The 12,591-nt window shown below is 32.6% G+C and overlaps 1 protein-coding gene across 3 annotated transcripts in view; it reads right to left on the bottom strand.

The window, feature by feature from the left end:
* LOC130447321 (protein cereblon) overlaps positions 1-12,591 on the bottom strand; it is a 53,928-nt gene that overhangs the window by 11,205 nt on the left and 30,132 nt on the right. For all 3 annotated transcript variants that reach the window (XR_008910234.1, XM_056784075.1, XM_056784074.1), the window contains exons 7-8: positions 11,776-11,915; positions 621-723 (exon numbers count right to left, since the gene is read on the bottom strand). Coding sequence is in view for 2 of the 3 variants with exons in the window: in XM_056784075.1 (XP_056640053.1) it covers positions 621-723; positions 11,776-11,915 (243 nt within the window). In the remaining variant the exon portion in view is untranslated. The remainder of the gene's footprint in view (positions 1-620; positions 724-11,775; positions 11,916-12,591) is intronic.

Genomic DNA, 12,591 nt, shown 5'->3' on the forward strand with positions numbered 1-12,591 from the left:
TCACCTCTGATAATTCAAAATTCGATATTTCTTTGGAGAAAAACTAATTTCTTGGCTAATGCTTCGACGAATATGAATTAAGTACATCTCCTCCCTCCAGAGAGCGTTATGTTCAGCACATATCAAAATAAAACTCTTTAGTTACAATAGAACCATAAATTTCACTCAAATTGTTTGGGTATTTTTTTCGTTTCTACGCAGGTGAACCATTTGTAAAAATTCTATTTTTCTTGTATATGATTCCGTTTAATCTATTTTCTAAATACTGAGATGTCTGTTCTAAGTAAACAACGTTAGAATCATTAGTACTTGATATATAATGTTACTTTTGTTTTTTGGTGTTTTAGATTTTAATTTGGTGAAATATTTGGATAATGGATTATGTCCTTTGAATTGTCAATATATTTATTGAAATAATGAGATAGTTGTTGGAAAATTCCTTGCACATTCAGAATAAATATTTTCTAACTATGCATTCATCCTCTGGGAATGGATTGAGAATCAATCTATGTTCATTTTATATTGTTTCCAAATTGCTTTATTGGAATTTTGCAATAATTTCATACATAAATAATAAATTGAAATATGGAAATTGTTTTAAAATGAAATTGAAAAGTTACCTGGATTCACATAATTACTTTGGATACCATCTTTAGACATTGCAAATACTTTACTGGGATCTGTTATATGGACTCCACAACTATTGCAACACATACTTCGGTCCTAAAACATGAAATAAAGTGTTTAAATGTGATTATATAGAAATCCCCATTACTCAATATCTTGCTTATTAGAACTTCCGTACCCTTTGAAATTATTTGTTTTTACATGACTCAGTTAAATGGAAATTTAGAATTATCACATACAAATTTCGAAAATACATACTTCATTAGAGTTGTATGAAAATGTAAGACTCCCATTTGTATTTTCAAACCGGGGGAAAGATTTTTCATAAACAAATACTATAATAGACAGTAGAATACATTTTCAATATTTATACGGGCTCTAACCTATTAAGTACCATGAGTCCCATTTTGGGATTGCGCAGTTTTGCCCTACTGCAGATTCATTTTGTTGATTTGTCATGTGTGAGTTGTATCGTTCGCACTGTTAATTTTTTCCTCAATTGTAGAAATGGAAATTTGAACTTGAATCCGTGAATTCTGCATGATAGGGTGAAAATTTGTTATATTCTCGTTGTTCAGAATTTGATGTGTTATCAATATGTCCCTTCGTATACTTATACGAACTTCTTTTACTCGATAACCATTTGGGGATATCATGTTGAAATCATAAGTCGGATATACGTATATCGTAAGTTTCTTTCTCTTCTTAGTTGAACACGTTTTTCACAGGAATGGCTTATCAAGAATGTCTGTCTGTAAGAGGCATTGAACAAATATCCTTTTTTTTGGAAAATTGATGACGTCAATACCATTTATATTGTTAAATTACTACCAGAAGATATAGATGAAGTCACAGATTGTGATAATTTTCACGTAAATCTATTGGAAGAATAATCCCCCACAGAAGTTTCTAGGACACTGGAAGTTCACAGTATTTATGCAGAAGATACTGTCGATGATGGTCCGAGTACTTCGGGTTATCAGCCAACTAAAAAAACAACGTTACCTAGTGCAAAAAAATCTCGTAAGCTTGAAATTCATGATGTCCATTCAGAACATTATATATATATATATATATATATATATATATATATATATATATATATATATATATATATATATATATATATATATATATATAGTGCTTTTCAGATAAAAGTATCCACCTTTAATAACTTTTGTAATACTGGTATTTAGAAAAAATCCAAAAACACGTCAATTTATGTTGGAAGGGGCAAGCATTATGGCTTATTTAAACTTACTGAAAAAGCCACCCCCTCACCCCTAGCAGCATCCCCTTTATTTTTTTAAATTACTTTTCATATTTTTTATGTAAAATTTGGATATTCCTCTTTGAGCTGATTTCAAAAATGTATAATACTTATAGGTTAAAGTGGTTAGTTTATGAGATAAACAATTTTTCTTTTAAGAGCACAAATTTTACTTATTATTTACTTTCACCTTATTTGCCTGTACTAAAATGGGTTGTACAACAGTTCAAACTCTTTAATCTTTTTAACTGTGCTATTTATTCTACTTAAAAAATCCAAACAACAAAAAACTCTACTTTTTATTAAAGTTTGACATTGTCAACTAGAATTTGTAGTCACTATTGATAGTGTAATTTGATACATTATTTATTTTGTTTCTCTGAAATGGTTTACTCTTTGCAAGAAAGAATTGAAATTGTAGGTTTATACTACCAAACTAATAATTGTGCAAGAGCTGCTGCTAGAATATTTAACGAATTACATGACGGAAAACATGCAACTCATAAGTATGTAATTCACCTGATGGAGAAATTTACCACAACAGGGTCTGTTTGCAATAAAGTGCATAAGCGAGAGGGACTCGTAAATAACGAAGCAATCCAAGTGGCAATTTTAGGGCAAGTCAGCTTAGAGGCTCAACAACCCCAATCGTTGTCAACAATAAGTAGAGCGATCGGTGTTTCATCTTCTACAGTTTTCCGAGTTCTACATAAATTCAAGTACCACCCATACAAAGTTAAGTTGGTGCACGAGTTGAATGAAGATGATTTTGATCGTCGTCTAGAGTTTTGCGAATCAATGACGCAAATTATCAATAACCATCCACAATTGTTAAACAATATTTGCTTTTCTGATGAATGCTCATGGTCATTAAATGGCTTAGTAAGTAGGCATAATTGTAGATATTGGGCTGAAAGTGATCCACATATTATGCGTGAATTCCATACACAACATCCCCAAAAGTTAAACGTTTGGTGTGGTATCCTAGGTGACCACATTGTCGGACCTTTCTTCATCAACGGAAATTTAAATGGTGAATCATATCTTGAGTTACTCAGGGAAGGAGTTGACCCACGTATTACAACAATAATAGAAAATGATGATAACCTTTCCGAAGATTTAGTGGTATTTCAACAAGACGGAGCTCCCCCACACTATGCTATGCCTGTCCGACAATTTTTAAACGAAACATTCCCCGCTCGTTGGATAGGTAGAAGGGGGCAGATGATGGAGTGGCCACCTAGGTCACCGGATTTAACACCCCTAGACTTCTTTTTATGGGGGTATTTAAAAACAAAAGTTTATGCTACCCAACCAGAATCTCTGGATGATTTACGAGAGAGGATAGAAAATGAATGTCGACAATTAAATCCAGCCGTATTAAGCAATGTCAAAGAGGCATTTCAAAATAGATTATACCATTGTATGGAAGTGAATGGTACTCATTTTGAACACTTATTGTAACTTCATAATAAATAGCACAGTTAAAAAGATTAGAGAGTTTGAACTGTTGTACAACCCATTTTAGTACAGGCAAATAAGGTGAAAGTAAATAATAAGAAAAATTTGTTCTCTTAAAAGAAAAATTGTTTATCTCATAAACTAACCACTTTAACCTACAAGTATTATACATTTTTGAAATCAGCTCAAAGAGGAGTATCCAAATTTTACATAAAAAATATGAAAAGTAATTTAAAAAAATAAAGGGGATGCTGCTAGGGGTGAGAGGGTGACTTTTCCAGTAAGTTTAAATAAGCCATAATGCTTGCCCCTTCCAACATAAATTGACGTGTTTTTGGATTTTTTCTAAATACCAATATTACAAAAGTTATTAAAGGTGGATACTTTTATCTGAAAAGCACTATATATATATATATATATATATATATATATATATATATATATATATATATATACATCCACTCCTCATCAAAGTAAGAAAAGGAAGTCAACAATTCCTGATAGTACTGAGACACAACCAGTTAGGAATAGAGAAAGGGAAGTTTCTAAATAGGAAAAAATAGAACCATCATTTTCTCTACAAAAGAAAAGTACGAAGATAGGATGGATTGAAAAACACAATATTATAAAAATTCAAGGGAAAAGTCCTCATGAAATATTTGAATTATTTTTTGACGACCGATATAAAGAGTACTTCCAAGGACTAAAGAGATAAATTGTTCCAGATTCGACCGGAGTATTCAACCAAGACCGAAGTATTTATGAGCAAATGATAAGATACTTCGGACGCCACTACCTCAAACAATTCATCAGAAGAAAACCTGAAAGATTCGGGTTCAGAATGGTAAAATGCCATTTCTGGATTTTATACGTGGAATAACGATGCACTGTTTGAAAGTCTCTTCTACGCCAGATCCGAAAAATGCAGGTAGACCACAGGTGAAGAATGTTAGCTTCCATGTACGGATCAGCAACAGCGAAAAAACAAACGGGAGAAAACAATGTGCCGAATGTGATATATGTTTGCATGTAGAATGTTTTTCCATTTCATTTCATTCAAAATAATAATATTTCACCATAATATGTAACCGATAAAGACATACAATATTTTTTTTTAATTTATTTAAAATATTAACTCCATTTCCCATGATGCCCAAATGACTATTGAAAGTTAAACAAAAAAATTTAAAATAACCAACATATTTTTGGAGTTATAATGTTAGTATACAAAATAAATCGTAAAAATTCGGGTGATTAGAAATAATCAGAACTTAAAAAAATTTGGTACTAAATGGGTTAAAATTGTATATTGTAAGTTTTAAGACCCGATAAAGAAGTTTCACTGTTATTTGGGATCTACTATTTGCGTACAAAAGTTGCTGATGTATCAAAAATTATTTTATTGGTACATTCAATTTATAATATTAAAATTTTATTGCGATTACTGTCAAGTTAATTTCTATACACAAACATACAGACAATATTACTGTTACTTAATTATAAGTTGAGTCGTAAAAATTCGGGTAATTAGAAAAAAATCAGAGCTTGATAAAATTTGGTTACTAAATGGGTTAAAATTGTATATGGTAAGTTATAAGACCCGATAAAAAAGTTTCACTGTTATTTGGGATCTACTATTTGCGTACAAAAATTGCAAATGCATAAAAAATTAGTTTATTTGTACATTCAATTCAGAATATTAAAATTACACACAATATTACTGTATTTCTGCAAATTGATAGTTAGAGTAAAAGCACCAATTGTTGTCACTAATACAAATGTTGAGGGCCACTGTAGGTACTCGAAATTGGCGTGAATGATAAGAATGTAATTGAGATCGACCGCCTCTATTAGTTATAACATCCGATATAAATCATCTGGCTGATATTGAAGCTGATGACAGCTGTAGCAGATACTCCAGCCAACCTTGTCAACAAATTTAATCTTTGTGAGTAAAAGTTACCATTTCATTAATGCCCTAAATTTCAATAGAAAACCATAGTTTAGTGTCCTAATGTTGACACCCGTGTCAAAATTAGGGGAAACAGTTGATTTGGTTGCTAAAATTATTTGATTTTGAATAATTTCGTAGTGTATCAAGATGCTTGAACTTTTTAATTCAACGAAGTAGAACCTTAAGTTGACATCGTCTGATCCCAATCTTGAGTCAGGTTGCAGATTCCTTCTTGTATGAATTCTGACAGAAAATACAAAGTCACATTCAAATACATGGCACACATAACAAGAACAACAACAAGGACTGTTTGCAAGATGAATATCCCAACAATGATGAGTTGGCGATCGAATCGGCTGATAAATTGAATGATTGATCCTGGGAAAATAATGGGCAAGTGTGTGCCACACCTATTGGTGACATCGAGAGGAGTACTCACGAAAATATAACAAATGAAAGTGACCCACTTGAAGTGCTTCACAATGAGTATACAGAAGATGGGACGAAGTCATTCATATGCCCAAAGTACACTGCCAAGTCCTTTCAATAATTGTTTACTTTGGCCGGAGAGGAAAAACTGTCGAAAAAATGGCGACTGGAAAAAGTACCAAGCGTTGTAACATTAAATAGTTTTCAAGATTATCACGACAAAAAAGGGAGGAAAAAGATGGAAGCCTAAGCTACCAAGATTTAAAAGTCTTGGGAACGTATGAAGAAGAAAGAAGTAAGGACCCATCAACTCCAGAAAAAAAGAGACAATACAAGGAAAATAAAAGAAGAGATAAAGCGCCTGAAAGAGGTAGAAGTTAATAAGTCGCGGTCGATTAAGAAAAGTAGAAGGTGCGTAGGTTACTCATCATCATTAGAGTTCAAGTAAATCAGAGGAGTGGGCCCCATCGATTGACACCGAGGACGATATACAGTTATTTGATACTTTCTGTAATATGGATGAAGACAGGGATGCTGCTCAGCAGAATACTGTAACTGAAGAAAGGGAAAAAGAATGGTCAACTGGAGTGGTGCCGGTGGAGGAATCGCTGAAAAAGATGAGCTGATATTATTACCAGCTGAGACCAGTGAACAAAGCGTACCTTCAAACTGTGTATTTGACTAGGCAAGACAAAATCTACAGCTCTGTGTTGCTGCGTAAACCACCACCGTGGAAGAAATAGGACATTGTGACGAGGAAGAGTAGTAACGAAGAAGTTGGACGAATTAATGAAGGAGATATGATTGTGGCATTGTTGCCTAACAAAAAACGTGAACCGGAATGCGTTTGCCCGGTTGTCAAAATTGATTCTGAAGATAATGCTGAAGTAACACCACTTCTTCCCTGCAACAGTCTGACTACAATACTAACTGCCCAAGACCAGATATTACAGGGGCAATCCCAATAAATTTGTGTTTCTGTGTCTGTTCCTCTTCAATTTAATTAGTTAGGTAGGTATGCTAAAAATTCACTTAACTTCTCTGAAATGTCACATACCTTCTCGAAATATATTTTAACATGTTATGAATATATTTTGTTCATTTAAGCCTTGAGTAAAAACTTCAGGAATGCGAAGTGTGAATTTAAATTGTTATCAACGTTAGAAATTGCAAATATCAACATATGGAATTGTCGCAGACAAATGTGTCAACATTAGGTACATGTTTCAAAAAATTTGTTCATGATAATAGAAAAACCTATTTTATCCAATACGTGCAAAATGTTCACAAGGAACTTAAATTCATTGTAATTACCTAAAAGTTTTATTTTCTTGACACTTTTGTAGAACGCGGAATTGAATGATTTGTCTTTCTCATAGCGTCAACAATTGGTGCTTTTATAATAGTGAGCAGGTACGCAAAAAGAGAAATGTGTAATACTTTAGATATAGATGTCCAGATATTTATCAATTCATTGGAGGGGTAGCGAGTTTTTGGAAATAAAGTCATCGACAAGCATCAATAAGATACCAAATAACTTGAAACACTGAGAGGTAAAGGGTAAAAAGTTGTTAGACAATGAATTCTTGATTTTTGAATCCAAGACAACTGTCTATTATTTTGAGATTAAAACTCAAAAATTCGAAGGTTAGTTTTGACGGCTTTCACCAAGACTGGGTCAAATTTTTGTTGCGTCTTGGCACAGTAGACGATTGGAACTGTCATTCAAAAGTGCCTTATGAAAAGGAGTTTATTCAGAGAATTTCGATGAGAATTCTATTATATGTCGCGATGACACATGTACCTACAATCAAAAATATGGGGCCTAACAATAAATTTATATAGTCTCTGCCTTAAGTACTTAAAAAAACTTCAAAATATTTCACCTTTGAAAAATATCACTGGTTAGTTCAATGAGAAATAAATTTCACGTAGTGTTATAAAACATGTATGAAAAGTGAATCATTCCTTATTATGAGACAACCACAAATCCTAATCTCTCGCCTATCCTGATGTAAGTCCAACCGCAATGACAAAGGACGTTCAACGCAAGCGAGTGGAAAAACAATCGAAAAGGAACAACTAATAATGGATAATCAAGATGTATTGGGCAAGATTTTGATAAAATAAACGAAGAAACAACGGTCTTCATAAGATCGGCAAATTAAAGTGCAAATGCAAAGAAGAAATCAAAGAGAGTGCCGGAAAGCTGCAACACAATTGTACTGTACGAAGTAGAGATATTGTCTCAGTAGATGGAATTATAAAAAAGTTAACCATTGCAGAAATAAATGAGATTCTTGAGAAAAAAGACCTAAACAAGGAGAAACTCAAGGAAATTACAGAGCAGAGCTGGGAAACAAGTGCTTACACGCTTCCAAGAAGCCATCGAAGCAAATGACCTAGTTATTGTGTGTGACCCTAAAGACACTAAATTGATTGAGCAAATTACAAAGCGAGCGCCGGAAACATCCAAATATATAAGAATACGTAAACCAGAACCAGGAAAAATTATTTGCATAACTTACAGTAGCAAAGTGACATATGGTGACAGGAGAGAGCAAGATGAAGCCTGCCGAAATGTCTACTGCTTTAATAGATGAATATGAAAACAGAAATGATAATCTTGAAGTTGAGAAAAAAAGTGGGAATAGCATATATACCGCAACGTCTTGGTGTGCGCAAAATTTTCTACGAGCCTAGACCAATTCAACCTACTATGAAACACACAGGAGAAGCTGTAGTTATAGAAACAGGTAACAGAACGTATACAGACCTGCTGAAACTTATAAAAGTCGCTATCTGTAATAAAAATATAGATAAGTGCAGTCAAATCTGCATTTCGTACATTTTCTAACAAAGAAAAAACAAATGCGAACACAAGAGTCACTAATATACAACCAGTTATGGCGAATCACAAATCAATTGTTACTCTAGGTAAGAAATTCGCTGACAAACTACAACGGTAAACAGTCAATAAGTAAGTGAACCAAATAATACAACTAAAAAAACATGTGTTGTAAATACTGCGCAAGGAACAGGGTATATATGGATTTGGTTGATATTCGCTCTCACTTTAAAAAATGTCTCACAGGAGAAGATTTTAATGTCGAAAGTGCTGCCTGCCTTACAGTGATAAAGGGGGAGAAATGTTAATGGAATGGGCTGCCGAACTGAGCCTCATTGTCCTTAATAATAGATATACACCTATATTTCAACGAAATGAAGCTGCCTCACATATTCAAATATCTCTATCAGCCACCAAAATCGCAACAAATTTCTTAAATTGGAGAGTATGAGAAGAATAATTAATAAAATTGATAAAGAACCAGAAACAAAGATTGCACAGATAGGGTGGAAGTGTCAGGAAAGAACAACCGTGGAATTTCAGAGGAAAATGAGGGAAAGCTAAATCGTGTAAAACGACTTAACAACAAAAACCATTATAAAGATTATCAATAATACATGCGATAAAGCTCTTAAAAAGAAATTTGCATACAATGGAAATACGACGTCGGTGTACTTAGAAATAAATACAAAAAGCGTAATGGACGTTGCTGTTCGAATGAAAAAATGTACAGACACTAACAGGAAAATATTTGTTTTAAATGAAAAGGCTGTCAGCAAAATCGAAAAGTCCCAAATTATAAAATGTGGACTTTCCGAAAATGTGTGCAGCTGGGTGATGGAAGTAAGATCTTGATGTAGATGGTTAAAAAAATATTCTTAATATCAAATGTATGTTGCATTTTTTGTATTCAGTACCTGTTAAAAATCTGCTACTGCAAAAATGCCTACTTTGTTTCACTTGATAGGTATATGACTTTCATTAATCAGGACCCGTTAAATATTGGAGATTTTCATCATTTTCATTACCAAACATTAGAAAAATCACATTTCATTATTGATGTTACGATTTTTAAGTACTAAAATATTTATATATTATTTTAAAAGTAATGTCAATTATTGGGTAAATAATATTTCAATTATTGGTGATTTTAATTTGCGTGATGTCAACTACTGGTTTTTTCACTTCTGTGTACATATAAGTTTTTTTCTATTAAAATTGATAATAAATACTTCATTAGCATAGTATTTGTTCTGGTAGATTTTTAGAAAAATGTTCTTCATTAATTCGATTTCCCATCACTTTTGTTTTCGAACAAATCAGAATTTTCAATAAAACAAATCTTGACGTGTCAACCATCGGTGCTCTCACCTTAATTGTTTAATACCGAGGAAAAGAGAAGTTGCTTGCCATAAGTTTCCACTTAAGATTGGTCCGTATTGACTTTGGGAATTCATTGTTTATCTCTTAATAGGGAACTTCACAGCCCTTGATATTTAATTACCTTTCACTAGTTTATGTTCAATCGCTTCAAAGATAAGATCGGGAAGGAAATTTTAAATAGTAGTGCAGATAATTATATCAGGAAACCTACACAACTTTTTCAGTGAATATTTAAAAATACATACATACATAGAAAATATTCATGGATTAGATCTGTACCTTGAAATAAAAAGGGCCAATGTCTATTTTCGTCAAATGACAGGAAACCCAATTTAAATTTGAGGAATTTTAAGAATCCTACTACAATTTTTGTACTATTATTTTTCAAAGTTGTAGCTTTTAATTCAGTAATGTTTTTCTCACTACAATCTAATGTTAGATTGATTTTTTTACTTTTTTATATTTTTCCCACATTTTCATTAACATTAACCTCTTGACATTTTAGGTTTAATGGAGATTGGCCTTTTTAGCCATACAAATCTGAAGAAAAGTAACGGTTTTAATGAAAAACAAACTGCTAATTCTTAATATTGTAATTTTGTTTGAAAAAAAATTAACAAAATTCAATAACGAAACAGATTTCTAATAGAGAAGTCTTACATGTCTTCCTCTCCCTCATCATATTCAGGCCCATACGGTAAATAGTCTTTTTCTAAGTCTGCGGAAGATCTTAAATTATTATAGTAGAGCTGATTGTAGCTGCTAATATACTTTTGGAGAGACTTCAGATCTTTTAATTTTGATTCGTCCAACGGTAACGGTGTATTGTTTAAGGGCAGCAACTCATAACATTCGTGCACAGAGAGTCTTTTTCGTAAAGGATCTTTCCTCAAGTCAACTAACTTAAATTCTTCTTCATGTGTCGATCTGTAGAAATACTGATATTCATGGTCTCGATCGAATTTCAGCTCCTTGATATTAGCCCAGTGAACTGTCTCTAAATCCTTATTGGTGGTTTTTCTATTGACCAGCCTAGAACGAATCAAAGAACGGAAATCCAGAAATTCACATTGAAGCACTTCAATTACATTCAATGGTGGTGTTCGCGGTATTGATTTAATAAAGTTGCACCAGTCGTGGGGTACTTCAATATCAGCACTGGTCCTTTTCTTGGCTGTCTCTATGGAAGCATGAATTGTGTCAGCTTCCATGTGAGTGTGCCCTGGTTCCATGAAATGATGAAAAATGAACTTTAATCGACTTTTATTTTCGAACTGCATTAATTTTTATTTAAATAAGAACCTACGCCACTGGTATATCAGTCTGAAGCGACAGAGAGGGAATATTTTAAAGTGAGGCAGACGATAACTAGTCGATGACGCCTGTGGCCTTCTCTTAGTTGATTCGTACTTTAGTACAAATAACATTCAAACACCCACTACATGGAATCAACAGATGGAAGGGATAGTACGGTAAGGTTATGCTAACACACTGGGCTCATAAGGAGGAGGCCCTGTTAAGAAACTTTTCTTTACAAGGGCCAATGTCCAAGTAGCAGTGACATTGACCATTTTTGCATTTCCAGTAAATAACTTTGGCCGTGACAAAATATTTGAGTTTCAATGATCTAATAATAAGAGGACTTTGGTCCTTTTAACAATTACTATATGTCGCATCCTGAATTCAATTGTGCATTTAACTCAAATTTTGAAATTTTGGACATTGGCTCTTTTTGTTCCAAGGTACAGACATAATCTAGGAATTGATTTTTCATTTATATCCAACACCAGGTAGAATACATACCAATTTCAGATATTTGTACTCAAGTTTCAATCTCTCTAATGCAGAATTCAATGATAAAATATGTAATCGTTCTTCATGGCTTAACTGATAATTTTGTACAAACCAATAACTAAGTTTAATTGGGTCTTCCGGGATATATTCTGGAAATAAAAAGGCTACTTAATATTAAATTTGAAAAAAGTAAAAAGTTTTTGGTTTGGAAGTATTCTCATACATACTCTACAGTTTTTGTTGATACATGGTCCCGATTTTAGATCTCTTCTGATTAAAAATCAGCTTTTGAGAAATGAAAAAATATTGACGTTTCGACCTATTTCGCCTTTATCAAAATATGAATTTACATTGTCTAATTCAAGTCATATTTTGATATTGCCTTCAATATTTTTGCTTTTTTCACAAGTTAATTTTCAATTAGGAGAGATCTAAAATCGAGATGACTTATCAACAAAAGAACATATAAAAAGTCTAAATAAAAATAAATTCTACATACTTTAACTATTAATCAGTATGAAATTCAGATAATGAGAGAGAGAGAGAGAGAGAAATGCTTTATTGTCAAAAAATTGTTACAATTTGTAGACAAAAGCTTGTAAAAATTAAAAAACAAACATAAAAATAACTAAATAAAAAAAATAATAAAATTTAAATATGCAGAAGAAAACCACAATGAGTAACAAAATTATAGGTAATAAATAGTATATAAGTCCATAGCAAAAATCATTATTAAAATAGAAGTTGTTTCCAGAGTTGGAGACACTTCCAGTAAATATGCCCTCAATTTATTGTGGAATGCGGGAAAAGATGATATCGATTTGA

Source organism: Diorhabda sublineata, chromosome 8, assembly GCF_026230105.1.
Source record: "Diorhabda sublineata isolate icDioSubl1.1 chromosome 8, icDioSubl1.1, whole genome shotgun sequence".
NCBI classification, from domain to species: Eukaryota; Metazoa; Arthropoda; class Insecta; order Coleoptera; family Chrysomelidae; genus Diorhabda; species Diorhabda sublineata.